Source organism: Eulemur rufifrons, chromosome 2 (assembly GCF_041146395.1).
Source record: "Eulemur rufifrons isolate Redbay chromosome 2, OSU_ERuf_1, whole genome shotgun sequence".
In the NCBI taxonomy this organism is placed as follows: domain Eukaryota; kingdom Metazoa; phylum Chordata; class Mammalia; order Primates; family Lemuridae; genus Eulemur; species Eulemur rufifrons.
Window position 1 is genome coordinate 95,071,979 of NC_090984.1, and position 20,648 is coordinate 95,092,626.

Consider the following 20,648-nt stretch of genomic DNA (forward strand, 5'->3'; position numbering starts at 1 on the left):
TCCTGGGCTCAATTGATCCTCCTACCTCAGCCTCCCAAGTAGCTTGGACTACAGGTATGCACCACCATGCACAGCTAATTTTTCTATTTTTTGTGGAGACAGGGGTCTTGCTCTTGCTCAGGCTGGTCTCGAATTCCTGGCCTCAAGGGTCCTCCTACCTCAGCCTACAAAGTGCTAGGATTACAGGCATGAGCCACTGTGCCTGGCTCCATACAAGATTTTAAGTTTCTTAGGGGTAAAGACTCTGCCTTAGCAACCTTTTTCTTGCCAACAACTATCCAAATTTTTTGTGCCAAGTGAGTACTACGTTGTTGAATGGAAATGTAGTTTTTAACCGTAGGATTTGCAGTATAGTAATCTTTTAGATTGACCTTTTATTCTTATTTCTTGTTTATAAGAATATACTCATATGTTTTCCTTCCAAGACTAGCTAGTCAAAATCAGAACATTACTTATATCCTCAAGTCAGCAATTCTACAACTAATACAATAGTAAAAGTTCATTAGATTCTAAACTTGACGACATTTGTATTCTTATCAGTATTCCTTTCTTGTCATATTTTTCTCCTTTCCTTTTCTGGTGATATAACCTTCAGGTCCTGGAAATATTCTCTATTTTTACTGCTTCGGTTTAACTTATAGATAGTACCAGATACGAATCTTTATTAGTTTTTTTTTTTTTTTTGAGACAGCATCTCACTCTGTTGCCCAGGCTAGAGTGAGTGCCGTGGCGTCAGCCTAGCTCACAGCAACCTCAAACTCCTGAGCTCAAGGGATCCTCCTGTCTCAGCCTCCCGAGTAGCTGGGACTACAGGCATGCACCGCCATGCCCGGCTAATTTTTTTCTCTCTATATATTTTTTTTTAGCTGTCCATATAATTTCTTTCTATTTTTAGTAGAGTGGGGTCTCCCTCTTGCTCAGGCTGGTCTCCTGAGCTCAAACGATCCGCCCACCTCGGCCTCTTAGAGTGCTAGGATTACAGGCGCGAGCCACCGAGTGCCGGCCCTTTATTAGTTTTAATTTTTGTTAACATCCCTGTTCTGATAACTCTGAAGTGTTTATTTGGTATTTCTTCAATGACAAAGCAAACTATTTTCTCTTTCTCCCTCTGTGGGCACCCCCTCCCACCCCCTTCTCACCCTCTCCCTCCCTTTCTGGCCAGTGTTTTTGATTTGCATACTAATAAGCCATCTAGGTAGAAGTAATCATCTACTAATTTGCTGACCTTTGGAACATATTTTTTTCCTCAAGTAAGCTGTAAATCACTGGAGTGAGAAGTTGGAATCTCTTATAATGCGTTTTTAGAGGCCAGAAACTTCAGACACAGTGTGATTCCGGGAAAGCAATTGATTAAAGAGAATGAAGATCTCTGTGTAATACACTGAGAGCAAAGCAATAGCCATGTGTGTGCATTTGGTAACTAGGATTCTGTAAGAGTTTGTCATTGTGAATTATAAACACGATGAAAGAATCAATGCAGGCCGGGCGCGGTGGCTCACGCCTGTAATCCTAGCACTCTGGGAGGCCGAGGCGGGTGGATTGCTCAAGGTCAGGAGTTCGAGACCAGCCTGAGCGAGACCCCGTCTCTACTAAAAATAGAAAGACATTATATGGACAACTAGAAATCTATATAGAAAAAATTAGCCGGGCATAGTGGCGCATGCCTGTAGTCCCAGCTACTCGGGAGGCTGAGGCAGTAGGATCGCTTAAGCCGAGGAGTCTGAGGTTGCTGTGAGCTAAGCTGACGCCACGGCACTCACTCTAGCCTGGGCAACAAAGTGAGACTCTGTCTCAACAAAAAAAAAAAAAAAAAAAAAGAATCAATGCAATCAGAATTAGAAACCTGATTGTATCACTTACCTATTTCATTATGATTGTCATTAAAGAATTTGGGAGAAATTTCTCTTCTCTTGTGTTATTATTAAATGTTTTGCAATAGGTAGGTATGGTTTTTCTCCTGCCCCCTATGTCTGCTATTATATATTCATTCAAATTTAATGCACCAGATATTGAGTTCCTAGTATGAGCATACATAGCACTGTGCAGGGCTCTAAGCCACTACTAGTAGATTGGAGTTGCTACAGAATATTTGCAGTCTTTTTGGCAAGATAAGGTACTGGTACATAACAATTTAATAATAGATGACAGTACCAGGTAGGACAGATTAATAACAAAATAAGCTGTACAGAAAATAAGTGCTTTTAGAGTTGATTATTAGAGCCATCAATAGGTTTGGGGTTTGAACTAAACATAGCAGTATAGAAAAGGTGTTGATGAGGATAGGTATGGAAACTTAAATTTGCATGGTTTGTTTCAGACTGCTGTTTGATATTGTTAACTCTTTAATAACAAAGTAATAGTTCTTTTTTTTTTTTTTTTTTTTTTTTTGAGACAGAGTCTCACTCTGTTGCCCAGGCTAGAGTGAGTGCCGTGGCGTCAGCCTAGCTCACAGCAACCTCAAACTCCTGAGCTCAAGGGATCCTCCTGTCTCAGCCTCCCGAGTAGCTGGGACTACAGGCATGCGCCACCATGCCCGGCTAATTTTTTCTATATATATTTTTAGCTGTCTATATAATTTCTTTCTATTTTTAGTAGAGATGGGGTCTCGCTCTTGCTCAGGCTGGTCTCGAACTCCTGAGCTCAAACGATCCGCCCACCTCGGCCTCCCAGAGTGCTAGGATTACAGGCGTGAGCCACCGCGCCCGGCCAACAAAGTAATAGTTCTTATTAAATTATTTTGTTTTACATTATTTGCTTTAATGATTCTTTTCCTTTTTTAAGGAAATGAGTTTGGGTGATTTTAACCTTTAACATTGTCATAAATAGTACCCTAGATGTTCTCTGTATGTATATATAATATATTCATGTACCCTATTTCTATATGTGTATACTCTTTCTCTGTTTGCTGTATTACTTTTATTTTTACTTTAGCCCAAAGTGAATGAAAGTAAAAAACAATGGACTACCTCTAAAAATAAATACAATTACTCTTGTAAGTCCTTAATATAATTCATCAAATGCTCTTCTAATTCACATCAATTTAGGAATATCTGTATTTTTTAGATCTTAAGGCTCATCTACGTTAACCTCCTATTTTATTTCTTCATTATACTGGAATTTGTAGTTCTTCTAGTCTTGGGACCATTGTCCTCAGGAGAGATATTTAAGCAGAAACGCTTAAGCAGAAACGCTTAATTAATTACTGTGCCTCAGTAGCAGTCCCCAACCTTTTTGGCACCAGGGACCGGTTTCATGGAAGACAATTTTTCCATGGATGGGGGTGGGAGGGCAGAACTCAGGTGGTGATGTGAGCAATGGGGAGTGAGTGGCTGTAAGTACAGATGAAGCTTTGCTAGCAGCTGCAGCTGCAACTCCTGTGTGCCCGGTTTCATGGAAGACAACCTTTCCAAGTAAGGGGGAGAGGAAGGAGGCAGAGATCAGGCAGTGATGCACTGCCGGTTCCTAACAAGCCATAGACCATGCACGGTCCAGGCGTTTGGGGACCAAAGCTTTATAGGAAGGCATTAGTTTGATGGAAAAAGAATGGCCAGAATTCAGCCTTTATGCATCTCTCTAATAAATGATATTCTGTTCTTAGAATGAATTTTAAGTTTAAGGGCCAGCTCCCCATCCCCCAGCCATCCATATTAATTTATATTTGGAAAATTATGAATGAGAACATTCATAGTAAGAAGTTCCACCTCCCCTCCTCAAAGAAGTAGTTCTTTGGTCAAAAAGATTTTCATTCAAAAAAAAATACTTGTATGTAGTATAATATGTTGCACATGGCATGAGCTCATCAAATATGAATTAGACAAATTCTGCCCTAGAAGGCTTGCAGTTTACTTGGGTTGGTAAGACTAATAAACATTCTGATTTCAAGGTAGAAAATAAATGCTACAGCAGAGGCAATAGATTAAGTACCCTAGGAGAGTAGGTTGTGGGGGAGGACAGGCAGGATTAAGAAAGATTTCATAAGACACTTGATAGAAGAGGAAAATTTTAACAAAAATTTTGAATGGAGAATTTTTTCTGGATGTAAGAAACAATACGTCCAAGTTGTAGAGGTGGGAAATTGCAGGGCTTGTATGGGAATAGCAAGTAGTTTGGTTCAGGAGGTACGGGAGGGACAAATAAAGTGGGAAACATATTCTAGGACTAAGTCACAAGGAGCCAAGTGAATGTCAGGCTAAGGAATTTGAAGTGTGTTCTACTGAATAGTTGTTAAAGTGGCCTGGAATCAGACTGCAGGCCCAGCTGTGCCATTTAGCTTTTGACATTGGGTGAGTTATACTTACTTTGCTAAGCTAAGGCACAAAATTGAACAGGGAGACCGTTGTAAGGATTAAATGAGATAATTCATGCCAGGTGCTTAGCCCAGTGAATGACTGGTACATAGTTAATCCTCAGTAAATAGTAGTTTATAAAAGGGAAAAGACAAAACTTGAAAAAACAAAAACTTGAAAAGGGACACTGTCATGGTAATAGGGGTACTTTAGGAAAGTTAATCTGGCTGTACTGTATAAAATGATGGACAACTAGAAAGACTGAGATTGGGGAGACTAGTTAAGAAGCTCATAGAAAAACAAGAAGTAATGTGTATATGATTTTAGGTAGTGGCATGAGAAGGGAAAAGCTGGGGGTATATGTGAGATATTATGGTGGTAGAATTGATAGGAGTTGGTATAATTGGTTATAAATATAATTAGGGATATTACACTTAGGATTTTCAAAATACTTAAATTTGACCCAGTGGGATAGATAATTTATCTAACAGGAATTAGTCTATTGTATTTTAGGGTATTCATTTTTTAAGCTATAAATTAATATCTTATTAAAAACAGTTTGCCAAGTTATTACGTGTGGTTCACTTTGACAGCACATACTGAAATTGGAGCAATACAGAATAGAGAATAACATTTTTTATAATGTCACTAGGAAACTGGAATATTAGTAGCCTAGTTTCACTTTTCATATGTAGCAGGAAAATTCACACACATTTCTACCATTTCTCCACTTGACTGCCTCTGCTGCTTGGTTAACTGAGTTTCAGCACGGTATTTTACACAGATGTAACTACTGTAGTGGATCCACATAAGGGTTCACCCATCTGGATTTTGGTTCCTATCCTGTTACTTCTGTCAATAGCTATGTGATTTAACTTTCAGTGCCTGCTTACTAGAGAATGGGGATATCTGACCTGCCTACCTTTTAGGACAATTGAGGAGATCAAATGAGTTTGATGTGCTTGAAATTGGCTATAAAAAGCAAAATGCTTTACAAATTCAAGATATGAGTATGTAAATTACTTATAAATTTGCCTTTCCAGCCTTTCTCTCTGGTTGCCTTTCTAGCCTTTCTCTTTGGTGTCCTGTCTAGCAATTAACAGCCTGCTAAAACTCCCACTTTAAGTTCAGTAATTTTAAAATGGAATTTGTCATCGTCTTCCCAATTCTTATGCCTATCCCCCCTCTGAATTTTTCTATTTTAAGATTCCATAATTCTGCTAGGTTCAATTAGCATACTCAGTATTTTAGAATTATATTTGGCTCCTACTCTCCAAATCCTGTCAAATCATCCTTTGTAATAACCATTGTTTAAAATTATCCCTTTTCATTCCTTCTGCTGCTTGCTTTATCCTGCCATGTGTAAAGTATTAAAACATTCTCTTTATTGGCCAGTCACACTTTCCCCTAGTCAACTCTGGTTACAGTAGATTTAGCTTTCTAAAAAGCCATTTTGTTGTTGTTCTTTTCTAACTCAGAAACCCATAGCCTCATTGCATGCAGGAGAAAATTCGAACAATTTAGCTTATCATTCAGAGTCAACTTGGGCTTTATCTTCTATCTCTTACAGTGGCTCTGTTCCTTATCTGGACTGTTCTTATTCTCCAATGAGGCCTTATATATTCTTGTTTAGTAGCCATATACAGAAAAGCCATATTGCAGGTAATTTTAAGCCACATGTTTAAAGGTCCATTTCTAGCTAGTTTGAAATGTTATAAATTACCTTTTGTCCTAGTGCCTTTTTCAAAAACTTTGCTAGCTTTTTGGATACATTTAATCTTTTATTACTAAGGAGTTGAAGGTGATAATGAACAGTTCAAGTAACCAACCATTTGATATCCTTGATACTCTTTGGCTTCTAACCAATTCCTGCCATGACTGTGTGGTCTTGAATATTTCCAAAGACCTTTAATTTTATGATTGATATGAGCAAGTTGAGAATTTCTTACTGATTAAAAACAGAACACTTTTTACTCTAGGAAATGTTACATATAGTATATAGGGAGCCTAATTATCTGATTTAAAAAAAAAGAATCATGATGATCTCTTGTCCCCCCCACTTTAATATTGTGAGGTACTACTATAACATTGTATTATCCAGATTTATAAAGGATCATGGTGAGGGTTGATCCAGTATGCATCCCCACTGTTCCCTGGGAATATTTAAGGTTAAAGCTAAATTTTAGGTAACAAAAAGCGAGAAGAGGCTATTATATATTTGGATCTGCAAATGCATTTCTCATAGAATTTCATCGTTTAAAAGAGAATCTCTATGGACAAGTGAAGGAAAATCTTATGAAGGAACCTTTCAAAACACTAAACTAAGAATCTTAATAACCAATCAAAATTTTTGTCTTTCTTTCCACTTGATATTGGGTAAGACTAAATAAAAATAATGGCAAGAGTTAAGAGCTTCTATTCTGAAGTCATACAGACTTGGTATGAGTCTTGGCTCTGCCATTAGAATTCTGACCTTGAGAAGCAACTTAACCTTATCCTAATTTTTTTTTTTTTTTTTTGCTGGGGTCTCACTATATTTCCCAGGCTGATCTCTAACTCTTGGGCTTAAGAGAGTCCCGAGACTCCACCTGGGATTACAGGCAGGTGCCACTATTCCTGGCCCTACTTGTTTTTCTCATCTGTCAATTGAGGATAGCTTTGAGGAGTTGAAAGGATTAAATGAAATAATATATGGGAAGTTCTTGGCACTGTACCTGGCAAGTAGTGCTGACGCTTTTACTTCTATTGCTGCTACCTCCATCACTGCTTACTCAAACCATTTAAATAATTATCCTGCTTTTGTGCTGTAAAATACGGTTAGTTAAATCCTTTTATTTTGTTTTATTATTCTTTTTAGAGACTGAGTCTCACTATATTTCCCAGGCTGGAGCGTGGTGGCATTCACAGGTACAATCATAAGTGCACTACAGCCTCGAACTCCTGGACTCAAGCGATCCTCCCACTTCAGCCTCCAGAGTAGCTGGGACTGCAGGCTACAGAGCCTGGCAATAATTGTTGAATGTTTATTTGGAAGTGCCCTTTGGGCCAAAGACTTTGTTTTCTCTTTCTCTCTCTCTCTCTCTCTCTCTCTCTCTGTTTTAGAGACAGAGTCACACTCTGTCACCCAGGCTGGAGCTCAGTGGCACAATTGTAGCTCACCGTAACCTCGAACTTCAGGGCTCAGGCAACCCTTCTGGCTCAGCCTCCTAAGTAGCTAGGACTGTAGGTGAGTACCACCATGCCTGGCTAATTTTTTTATTTTTTGTAAAGATGGGGGTTACAATGTTGCCCAGGCTGGTCTCAAACTTTTAGCCTCAAGTGATCCTCCTGCTTCGGCATCCCAAAGTGCTGGCCCACTTTGCTTTTTTAAACCTCTCCTCACTTGTCATTGGGGATAACAATAGTACTTAAATTTGTAGAACTGTTTGAGGGTTAACTATATTTAAAGTACATAGCACAATGTTGAGTACACAGAGAGAATCAGTAAATAATATTAACTGTGATCATTAAATATGTTTTGGCTATAACTTTTTTTAGTCTTTCCTTGTTTAGGCCACACTTAATGTAACTATTTATCATTTTATATGCATGTTTTGTCTTTCCAGCCAGATTATAAACTACTGATGGTGGGGAAATGTATCATGTATTGGGATATATTACTAAACGTGTTTACTTTGTTACTCAGGCCTCAATATACAGGCCTGAATATACAAAGAAATTTATTAGGCAGTAGTTTTTATTCATTTGCTTTGTTACTATTCTGTTGGTAATCATAACCTTATTGAATTTCTTGGTTTTTTGATCTCTGCCGCTAAGTATTTGTATAATCTTGGCACATGACTTAAATTTTCCGGACCTTTCTTTATCAGGAATGCATTGCATGAGAGTTTTGGGTTTTTTTAAACGTTTAAGTTAGCAAAATTTTTTTTCTTGAACTTTAAAAAGATAAAGGATAAAAAAGTAAAAGTGAGCCTCTGCTTTTATCTTCCTGTTCACTGTCAAGATGACCCTTGAAGTCCCTTCCTGAATGTTTTGGAAAACACTGGATTAAATGATATCTAAGAATTTCAGCCTCAGTGTTTATTACTTATTAGAAAACTAACAGTACTTAAAAAAGAGTAGAGACAATAAGCTAAAATACCCCTTTTAGGTGATTAACAAGGAAGATTGGCTATTCAAAATTTTGTCTTGTACATATGAGAAATGTATTAAATGACTGAATGCCTCGATTTTGAGTTACATTAAACAATATTAATAATATTTCAGTGTTTGCTTTGTCTAATTCAGGGTTTCTCAACTTTGGCATTATGGACATTTTGGACTGAATAATACTTTGTTGTGGGGGTGTTGACCTGTGCATGTTTAGTGGCATCTCTGACCTCTTAGTAGATGCCCTCCCCACCATGTCATAACAGTCAAAATTGTATCTAGACATTGTCAAATTTCCCTGGAGGTAAGGAGCGATGGAAGGCAAAATCACCCCGTTGAGAACCACTGACATCCAAAGATGTTTCAGAGGAACCAAGATGATATTTGGAAAGAAATCTTTTTGGCCAGGTGCGGTGCCTCATGCCTATAATCTCAACACTTTGGGATCGCTTCAGGTCAGCTACTCAGGAGACTGAGGCAGGAGGATCCCTTGAGCTGAGGAGTTCAAGGCTACAGTGAGCTATGATTGTACCACTACACTGCAGTGTGGGTGACAGAGCAAAACCCGTTCTCTTAAAGAAAAAAAGAATTTTTTTATAGCTGTTAATATTCTATATTTTTAAAATTAGATATTGACAGTTTATAATTATGTATATTTATGGTATACAAAGTGATGTTATGATTTCTGAATACAAAGTGGAGTAATTAAATCAATCTGGTTAACATACCCATCACCTCACATACTTAAACATTTTTTGTGGTGAGACTTTTTGAAAATTATTGTCTTAGCAATTTTGAAATGTATAATACTCTTTTATTAACTGTATTCACCATGCGATGTAATAGATCTCAAAAATAATCATTTTTCTCCTGAGATTTTGTATTCTTTGATCAACATTTCTTCATTTCCCCCGACTCTAGTCTCCAGTCTCTGTAACCACCATTCTACTCTCTGTTCCACAAATTTGATTGTTTTAGATTGCTTATATAAATGAGAACATGCAGTATTTGTCTTTCTGTGCTTGGCTTATTTTCTTTAGCATAACGTTCTCCAGTTCCATCCATGTTGTTGCAAATGATGGATTTTCTCTTTTTAAAGGCTAAATAGTATTCCATTGTGTATATATACCATATTTTCTTTATCCACCTATCTGTTGATGAACACTTAGATTAATTTTGTAACTTAGCTATTGTGAATTGTGCTGCAGTCTACATGGGAGTGCAGACATCTCTTCAACCACCTGATTTCAAATCTTTTGGGTAAATACCCAGAAATGAGATTGCTGGATCATGTGGTAATTCTGTTTTTAGTTTTTTGAAGAATCTCCATACAGTTTTCCATATGGCTATACTAATTTACATTCCTATCAACAGTGTACAGGGTTTCTCCACATCCTTGCCAACATTCTTCTTTTGTCTTTTTGACAATAGCCATTCTGACAGGTGTGAGATGCTATCTCATTGTGGTTTTAATTTACATTTCCCTAATGATTAATGACATTGAGCATTTTTTCATAAATCTGTTGGCCATTTGTATATCTTTTGAGAAATGTTTATTCAGGTCCCTTGCCCACTTTTAAATTGGGTCTTTGTTTTCTTGCTATTGAGTTGTTTGAGTTCCTTCCACACAGCCAGCTTTTTGTATCCATGGGTTTGGAGTCTGAATTCAACCAATCATGGATCAAAAATTAACAATACAACAACAAAAAAATAATACAAATTTAAAAACCAGTGCATCATAACTGTTTACACAGGCGCTACTTTGTATTAGGTATTATAAGTAATCCAGAGATGATTTAAAGTATATGGAAGGATATGTGTAGGTTATATGCAAATACTACATTTTATATAAGGAATTTGAGCAGATTTTGATATGTGCAGAAGTCCTGGACCCAGTTGCCCCATGGATGCTGGAAGAACGACTGTATTTTTGATATTAACCCCTTATCGGATGTATGGCTTGCAAATATTTTCTCCCAGTCTGTAGGTTGTCTGAGGACACTATTCTTCCCTTTGCTGTGCAGAAGCTTTTTAGTATGATGTAATCCCATTTGTCTATTTTTGCTTTTGTTGCCTGCACTTTTGGGGTCAAATCCAAAAAATCATTGCCCAGACCAATGTTGTGTAGTTTCTCCCCCCATGTTTTCTTCTAGTTGTTTTACAGTTTCTGATCCCGTGTTTGTCTTTAATCTATTTTGGGTTGATTTTTATACTGTAGATCGTGTGAGATAAGGGTTTTGTTTTATTCTTCTACATGTGGATATCCAGCTTGCAATAAAATTTTGTGAATGAATATTTTATGATATAAATGGTTAGCAAATTGTAAATGCAGCAGTATTTTTCCAGCTATTTTGCCCATGTTACCTTATTTTAGTTTTTATCTCACGGCAGTTGTATGGCCTGGAATCATGGGATGAATATAGGAACTTGTAAACTAAATCTTTCAGTTGCAGATGTGTTTTATATGTCATTTTTGCCAGAAATGCAAATGCTGCTAAATTTCTGCAAATTTACATCTGAAAAAGATGTATCTTCTTAGCTAATGATACTGCCTTTTTAATATCCAACTGAATTGAGTGTCAGGAATAAATACCATTCTTTTTCTGTCCGTGAGGGCAGATGATTTATGTGACTTAGTTATATGTTACCTGTACTCCTCTTTGAAATCTTTACTTATTGAATTTTTACTTTGAAGATTTTTTTAATTAAGGAGATTTTCCTTCCATTTTTTACAATTTATCTGGCATAGTGCATTCTAAATACAGTTAGTTTTAAAGCTACGAGAACAGCAGTGCCTTCTTTGGAATGCAATTATCTGGATGATAAATGAAGGTACTTCTATCTGAAATCTAAACCATGAGTTGCTCGGAATTTTAGAAATGCCCTTTATTATAGGACTTGTCGGGGTACTCCATTAAAAAGTAAACCCAGGACATTTACACTGGTCCTTTAATTTAAAGGGCTTGATTTGTCAGTTGTATGAATCTGCTTAAATAGCTTTAAAAACATTTTTTTGGTATTCAAATATACAGATTTTTAGAATTTTAAAATATTTATTAGAAATGTTATTTAGTTCTGTGATACAAGAATTAGTTTTTAGATTAAATCTTGGGGAGTCTATTTATTTTTGTTTAAATTGTGCACTTTTGGCCAGGCGCAGGGGCTCACACCTGTAATCCTAGCACTCTGGGAGGCCGAGGTGGCAGGATCTCTCAAGGTCAGGAGTTCAAGACCAGCCTGAGCAAAAGTGAGACCCTGTCTCTACTAAAAATAGAAAGAAATTATCTGGACTACTAAAAATATATATAGAAAAAATTAGCCGGGCATGGTGGCACATGCCCTGTAATCCTAGCTACTCGGGAGGCTGAGGCAGAAGGATTGCTTGAGCCTGGGAGTTTGAGGTTGCTGTGAGCTAGGCTGACACCACAGCACTCTAGCCAGGGCAACAGAGCAAGACTCTGTCTCAAAAATAAATAAATAAATTGTGCATTTTTTACTGAGTGGTAATTTCCAAGCGAATTCCTTGCACAAGTAGCCCAAATACATTTCAGTTTTGACTTGTATTTACTTAGTTTTGGACATAGCTAAGTTCCTTCTGTGAAGATGTATGGGCCATTCATTATTGGAAACTGGAATTTATACATTGAGTTAAACATATATTGAGTTACAGGGTCTTTTATGTGATGTCAGTGTATGACTTGTTTTGGAATATGCAATTATCTTTTTAAAAAATCGGTTTCTTTGAGGTATAATTTACATGCAGCAAGATGTCATTTTAAGTGTAAAATTTGAGGTTTTGTTTTCTTTTAAAATCAGCTGAATAAGTATAACTTTCATTAAAGTTCACTGATTTGAAGTGTTCAATTTAATAATTTTTAAAACAGCTTTATGTATAATTTTACATTTCATAAAATTCAGATTTTATGGGCACAGTTTATTTTAGTAAATTTATATCATTGTGCAGACATCACTAAAATCTAATTTTAGAATTCTTCTATCACATGAAAAAATTCTCTCATGCCCTTTTGCAGTCAGTCTCTGTTCCCATCCCGAAGAAACCACCAAACTGCTTTCTGCAATAGCATTAGTTTTCACTTTTCTAGAAATTTTATATAAATGGAAGTATACTCTTATGTCTGGCATTGTGTTTTTGAGACTATTCATGTTGTTGCATGTTTCAGTAGTTCATCCTTTTTTGCTGAATAGTATTCCATATTTTATTTATTCACCAGCTGAAAGATAGTGTCCAATTTTTATCTATTAATGCTCCTATGCATATTCTAGATATATCTTAGTGATTTTTACAAATAAAAATATGCTTTTATTTCTCTTGTGTGAAATTGCTGGGCATCATAGTAAATTTATGTTTAACTTTTTAAGAAACTGCCAAACAAACTCTACTATTTTACCTTACCAGTATTGTATGAGGGTTTCACTTTCTCCATGTTCTCTCCAATGCCTAGTATTATCAGTCTTTTTAATTTTAGCCATTTATTGTTTGTAGTAGTATTTCATTGTTTTTTAAACAGCTTTCTTGATATATAATTCACATACCATAGAATTCATCCATTTCAAGTGTGCAAATTCAATGGCTTTTAGTATATTCAGAGTTGTGCAACTATCACCATAATCAATTTACATCATCCTCCCAAAGAAATTGCATACGTTGGCCATAATTCTCCCACCCACCCACTCCTAATCCCAGACAATCGGTAATCTACTTTCCATCTCTATAGATTTATGGACATTTTATAAGTGGAATCATACAAACTATGGTCCTTTGTGACTGGCTTCTTTAACTTCTGTTTTCAAGGTTTATCTGTGTTGTAGCATGTATCAGTACTTCATTTCTTTTTATTACCTAGTAATGTTTCATGTATAGTTATATAACTTTTTATCTATTAGTCAGGTGATGGACATTTGGATTTTTTCCACTTTTGGCTATTATGAATAAGGCTTCTGTGAATATTTATTGTACAATTTTTTATTTTGTGTGTATGTGTAGATGTATGTTTTCCTTTCTCTTGGTGTATATCTGGGAGTGAAATTGCTGGAACATATGGTAACTCTATGTTAGCTTGTTGAGGAATTGCCTGATTCTAATATGACTGCACCATTTGACATTCCTTATAACACTAATATACAGCAACATTCATTTTAATTGATGTGCATTAGAGACTAGGGGGTGGCAGTGGTGATGGTGCATTTTTATGACTTCGTACTAAGAACTCCTGGTTATCTGTTGACAGAATTGGATATCATATTAAATGAAGCTTTCTCTTCCCTCTTCTCCCCTTTGAAAACACTGTTGACATTTACACTTGATTAATCGTCTTATTTTTCTGTTTTACAGAGTAAGAAAGTTAGCCTGAGTTTTGTGAAAAACCAGAGAAAATAAGAGGACAGTAGACAAGGTTTTTCCAGTTTGCATAATGTAAGTTCTTTTCACTTTTCTTGGCCTGGATCCTGTGTTAGCTGACAAAGCTGTTTCTATGGAAACAAATAGTCCAACCTCTTAGAATGTCAGAGGAATGCTAATCACTTAAAATGAGACTTCCCAGCTGCTGGTCAAAGGACATTACTTGCTGGAGAAGGGGAGAAAGGATGAATTGAAAAATTTCTAGAGTTCTGGACACTAGAATTAACATATTTATGCATATGAAGTATACCTCTTCCATTTCCCTGTACCTAAAAATTAGGATACTGATAATATAGGAAATTGTCTTCCTGCTAACCTGTCTTATTTCCCAGCTCTTAAACAGATGGTTTTATTTCTTGGCACTGTTTTCAGTGGACATGTACCCTAGGCCATTTCAGTCCCCTCAGTCTCAATCATTTGCACTTACTGAAGCTTAGTTTCCTTTTACTTGCTTCTCCCATAGCCAATTTATGCAAGCAAAGTCCCTTCTCCCCTACTAGTTTGACATTAGCGTTGAAACAGCTTTGGCTTGCCAACTTGGAAATTCCTTTTTCTTGTTTTGTGGACTATGTAAAGATTTTATTTTTATTTTTTAATTTTTTTAGAGATAGTATGTCGCTCTGTCACCCAGGCTGGAGTGTAGTGGCTCTAGTGTAGCTCACTGCAGCCTCGAGCTCCTGGGCTCAAGGGATCCTCCTGCCTCAGCCTCCTGAGTAGCTGGGACTATACAAACAGGCCACCATGCTGGCTAACTTTTTTATTTTTTTGTAGAAACAGGGTCTTGCCATGTTGCCCACACTGGTCTCAAACTCCTGGCCTTCAACAAGCTTCCTACCTCAGCCTCTCACAGTGCTGGGATTATATAGGTGTGAGCCACTGCGCCTGGCCAGATTTTTATTTTTATTATTTTTGTTTTCTAGTGGGGATAGGAGCAGGGATTCTGATGAGGATTTGAAATGTGGTCCTTTGAAACTTTCCTTCTTTTCTCTTTTTTAACTTATAATTAGAGAATTGAAAAGAGGGAACTTAGGGCTAGTAACTTGTAACTGTATTGTCTTCATAAGATGGTCCATTATATACACATGATGAGATCATTCTCTAGTTCAGTCATTTACCAGCTTCTGAATTGTCAAACAAAGGATTTTTTTTTTTTCTCTAATGGGGGACAGGGCAATTCCTTTGGACTGGGACTCTCACTGTTTATTAATATGTATTGACTACATAGATGACCTAGAGTATTCATGGATTAATGTGCTTAAAAAAATTATAACGGTCTTAATGCTAAAACTATAGGACACAGCATAATGTTTCTTTGATTCTGGAAGAACTTTCTGGATCTTTCATAGCCCTCATAAATTGTGAACATTATAGAGTCTATATGGTGTTATATGGTGAGGTAATTATTTAACAAGGTAGATCTTGAAGGTAGAAAATGAATGGACAAGTAGTTAATAAGGCATTTGGGCAGGAAGAAAAAAGATGGGACAGACACAAATTAGAAGGCTAAATTAGAAGGCTCATTTAGGAGAGTAGTAAAAGATACAGTTAGAAAGCTTGGATTCATCTTGTGATTTTGGACTTTAGGCAGTGTAAAAGCCATCAGAGGTTCTGAACAGAGGAGTGGTTTGCTCGTATACTTAATTCAGCATATCCCTTATTAGGTATTATGGCTATAGAGATGTATAGGACAGATCTCTGCCCATTAGATCATTTACCTGTGTGATCTACAGTCACCTTGAAATTAATGTTTCCAAAACTAAACCCATATTTCCCTTTAATTTCCTGCGCTTCTATCTAATTCTCCTGTGTTCTCCTTTGAAATTAATGACATTGTCATCTACCTAGTAACCCAAGGACAGTGATTAAGAGTGATGGTTCTGGAGTCACACTAACTGGGTTCATATTCTGAAGCCTTCTGTTGACCTTGCACTGGGCAATGTCATAGATAAGCCTGATTCCTGACTTCAAGGTATTTCTAGTCTGATGGGGCAGAAAGGCAGAGATATAAAATAGCTATAGTCCAGCTTGATCAAGAATGTGACAGGCATGGTAGGATTCCAGAGGAGGATGTATTTGAGCTAAGACTTAAGAGGAGAGTAGGCAAAGATCAGATCCCAGGCAGTCCAATTCTGGAGGCTACTTAAATATGCTGTCCTAGGTAACTGGACGGATATAGTGGCGTTAATTAGAATTGGAAACAGAGGAAGAGGATTAAAGAGAATAGGGGATTAAAAGGAAATATGAGTTTAATTTTGGACACATTAATTTCTAGATTCCTATAGGAAATTTTGGTAAGATAGAGTAATGGGCAGGGTTCTTGTCTCTATAACCCTAGTACCCAGCCTGGGGTAAATCAATAAAATTTATGTACAAATCACTCCTCTCTTCTAAATCTTTGATGGCTCTCTTACTGCCTCCAGAATTAAGGATTTATATTTAAGACCTTTCATAAGCTGGACCCATTCAAACTTTCTGGTCATACCTTCCACTAGTCTCCTGAGTATTTTAGTTCAACTAGCCTTATTTGTACTTTCTCCTATACCTTTTATTTTCCTGCCTTTGGTTCATATGGCCACTTTCTTATTCCTCCATCTTGTCTTCAAGGCCTACTTCAGTCTCTGTTTCTCATCAACAAAATGGGCGTATTTGGACCTACTTCTAGAGTTATAATGTGTATTAAATGAATGAATACTGTGTGAAGTGCTTGTAATATTGTCTGGCACATAAAGAAGTGCTCAATAAATGTTACCTTTGGTTGTCACCATTGTTACTACTACTACTATTTCCTTCTCCTCCTCTACCTTTTTTTTTGTTTTGTTTTGTTTTGGTTTTTTTTATTTTTTTAATTTATTTCAGCTCATTATGGGGGTACAAAAGTTCAGGTTATATATATTGCCCATGCCCCCCAACCCCCCGAGTCTGAGCTTCAAGCGTGTCCATTCCCTAGACAGTGCACATCTCAGTCATCATGTACGTATGTACCCATCCCCTCCCCCCACCCCCATCCTCCCCAGTCAGAACTTCACTCTTCTTCTCTTTTTGCCTTGCTATATGAAATTGACACTAAGTTCTACCCATTCTATATCCTACAGATTTCTTAAATATAACTTTTCTTCATTCCTACTGTCTTAGTTCAGGACCCTATTTCTTATAGGTACTTTCAGTTTGGTCACATTGCCACCCTTCAGTCAATCTTCTACACTTCAGTTGAAGTGATATTTCTATAAATGTTAATGTGATCATGTCAGTCCATGCTTAAACTCTTTTAATTATTTTTAATACTTTCAGGGTAAAGGTCTAAAACTCTTCTGTCTGGCCTCCTGCTTGCCTTTCCAGTTTTATCATTATTCATGGATGGCATGCTCCCATTGTTCCATCCAGCTTTATTGCATTCTATTCTGTTTTCTGAAAGAGCCGCTCATACTCTTCCTTCCTGGAAATTGGTCATGTGATTCTGTCTGCCTGGAACAAACCCTCTTCTGTCTGACTTAATTTTTAGTTGTCCTTTGAAATGCAGCTCAAAGAAATGTATCCTTATGTATTGAGTGTTTTCTGTCACCTTTTACTACAGACTTAAGTTTTATAGTCCAGTATCTGTACATCCTCTGTGAATTTATGACATTCTAAGTTTAGTTGAACAAATGTTTATTGAGCATTTCTTATATGACATATATTATGATAAGCACTCAGGGTATGAAAATCAGACATGACTCCTGTCTCTTAACAATTTTAGAATCTGGTGAGGAGAGACCAACCGGGGAAGAATAATCATTTAATTTTCTTTGCTGTCTCTCCCAGTAGACTGTGAACACTCCTGGGGAGATAACCAAAATGGAATTTTGAGTGGATTATTATCAGGTTGCAGAAATTTTTCTGAGAGTAGAAGACTAGATCCAGATAGACAAGCATGATAATAAATAGTTCAAGCATAAGAATTCTGATTCAGATCACCTGGCCCAGTTTCTCTTGCATGACCTATAATTTTCCCTCATGATTTAGTATGGTGAATATGAATATAACCTTAGAGTTTTTAAGCTGCATTTTAATTTTAGTTCATAATTTTTATAGACTAGCATTAAGTAAAAAATACATTATTATTTATTAAATTTGATTTTTAATATCCAGTAATTATAAGTAGAGGTTAAGAGTTTTAATTTTCTGAAAATATGTACACTCCTAGATTTTTAAAATTAAGTGTAGCACTACAGTAACTCCTACACAAATTTCTGCTTACTTGTAATGAAAACATTAAAAAAAGCTGAATTTGCATTTGTGTGTAATCAACATAAAAAGCTTAAGAATTGCCTAGCATAAATTTAATAGCTCTTGTGTTAATGAAAAAGGCGGCAATCTAATGGTAAATAAGGTACTTATTGTAGATCACATAGTTATAAATACAGAAGCTGAAATTTGGATGGAAGACAGAAAAGTTTATCAAAAATCTTGTGACAGTGTAATTTTAGTGGCCCGTGTAGCTTGCATCCATTTTCCTGATTGTTGGCCTAGTGGTTTTCTTGGTAGCCTAGGTGGGTTTGTGTTAAGTATTCTGTCTTCTGTCTCTACTTGCATTATGACCTAAGATGTTTAAGAAAAGATTTGTTTGGCCTTAGAAATATTATCTGAAAACCTGGCTTTTGCTTAGTTGGCATTGTGCTAACCAACCTGTTTATGAAGTAATGCTCAACTCAAGGAGGTATTAGGTTTATTATTGTAAATGTTTGTAAAGTCTTGAGTGAAAGAAGACTAATTAGAGTTAATGTGTGGGTTTACACGTGTATAAACAATCTGCCTATTTATGCCTGAGAAATGGCTTGATGAAAAGCCAGGGTCATCACGTAAAATATTTTTCTTATCTAAAATATGTTGAAGGATTTTTAAAATATGAGAATCAGGCTAATACTATTATAATAGTTAATATAAGTATATATATTTTTATTTTATAACTTGCATACATTATCTCATTTAAAACTCAGAACAATTGAGCCTATGAATCTGAGGTTCAAAGGGAGAAACTGGTTTTAAATCATAAAGCTAGAGGTTGTGGCACAGCCCGAGTGAAAATTCAGTTTTCTTGTCTCCAACTTCAAGGCGTTCTTTTTGCTGTACAGTATGACTTGAAAATTCTTTTGAGTGGTAACAGATACTACCGTTTTCTCTAAATAAATCCTTGTAAAGAGTTAACTCCAGTTCTCTCTCTCTCTTCCTTTCTCCTTTCTTTTTTTTTTCTTAGTAGAGACAAGCTCTCATGTACTGCCCAGGCTGGAATGCAATGGCATAGTCATAGCTCACTGCAGCCGTGAACTCCTAGGCTCAAGAAATCCTCCTGCCTCAGCTTCTCGAGTAGCTGGGACTACAGGTACAAGCTACCACACCCTGCTAACTTCTTAAAAAAATTTTTGTAGAAACAGGGTCTTGCTATGTTGCCCAAGCTGGTCTCAAACTCCTGGCTTCAAGCAATCCCTGCCCCCTTGGCCTCCCAAAGTGCTGAGATTACAGGTGTGAGTCACTGCACCAGGCCTCAATTCTTTTTTTTAATGTGAGCAATTATAAATAATGATAACCCATGTAATCCTTTTCTCACTTAATGTAGTTCTATCCTGTAGATGCCTTAGCTGCTAATTAAAGTGTCTTGTTCATTGGGCATCTTCTTCATCTCAAAAACTCCTAAAAATGAAATACTGCCTATATCTCAGGTGAGCCACAAACGTGGCTGCTATGCCAAATAGATTGATCATCATCGGTTTCCTTAGCAGTTAACTGTTATTTCAAAGTTTAAAGATTTAAAAGTTATTTCAATCCCATGTTTATTAATTGAGCATAAAGTACTGTGTTGAGACAACTATGAAAAGATGATTAAAACCTTTTTATACTTCAGGCAACCTATTCTCTACCAAGTTAGTACTCAAAACTTTTTACTTTCCCACTTTGCTAAACTTTTCAATACTGTGTATCATTTTTTTCAGCTGTAAAATTGAATGTATGCTTCAAATTTTGGGAAGTGAGCTTTTTAAGAATTTCCTCAGCATTATCTGTAAAGTGAAAGGAAACTATTTAATCTACATAGCAAAATACTATCATACAGTTATTAGATATCTTCTATATTATGTGGAGCTTAGAGGTGGGTTATGTAAAAATCTGCTTTTATATTGTAATTCTTATACTTTTTCCCCCCATTTTTCCCCTTAGATTTTCTTCATGGATATTTTTCATAGCATTATTATGTGATGTGAGAAGTTTTTTTGTTTTTTTTTTTTTTTTGAAGTAACATGGATTTTATACTACAGAATCAAGAGAATTGGCTTTGTAGGAAAAATTGATTTATAAAAGTGGTACAGGCTTTTATAGATAACCATGACAACATCCCATATGAATGGGCATGTTACAGAGGAATCAGACAGCGAAGTAAAAAATGTTGATCTTGCATCACCAGAGGAACATCAGAAGCACCGAGAGATGGCTGTTGACTGCCCTGGAGATTTGGGCACCAGGATGATGCCAGTACGTCGAAGTGCACAGTTGGAGCGTATTCGGCAACAACAGGAGGACATGAGACGTAGGCGAGAGGAAGAAGGGAAAAAGCAAGAACTTGACCTTAATTCTTCCATGAGACTTAAGAAACTAGCCCAAATTCCTCCAAAGACTGGAATAGATAACCCTATATTTGATACAGAGGAAGGAATTATCTTAGAAAGTCCTCATTATGCTGTGAAAATATTAGGTAAGTAAAAATAGCAGGGTAATAGTAAAATGATTTGCATTAGTTTATCTGTGCCTTATAACATGTACAGGAAGGA

At 36.5% G+C, this 20,648-nt stretch overlaps 1 protein-coding gene across 2 annotated transcripts in view; it reads left to right on the top strand.

Moving 5' to 3' along the window:
• PALS1 (protein associated with LIN7 1, MAGUK p55 family member) overlaps positions 1–20,648 on the top strand; it is an 85,810-nt gene that overhangs the window by 12,092 nt on the left and 53,070 nt on the right. The window contains exons 2-4 of one of the 2 annotated variants that reach the window (XM_069487759.1): positions 13,789–13,869; positions 19,085–19,210; positions 20,041–20,572. In XM_069487759.1, coding sequence (XP_069343860.1) covers positions 20,206–20,572 — 367 coding nt within the window. In that variant the 5' untranslated portion in view covers positions 13,789–13,869; positions 19,085–19,210; positions 20,041–20,205. The remainder of the gene's footprint in view (positions 1–13,788; positions 13,870–19,084; positions 19,211–20,040; positions 20,573–20,648) is intronic. The other variant, XM_069487766.1, reaches the window with a different exon arrangement.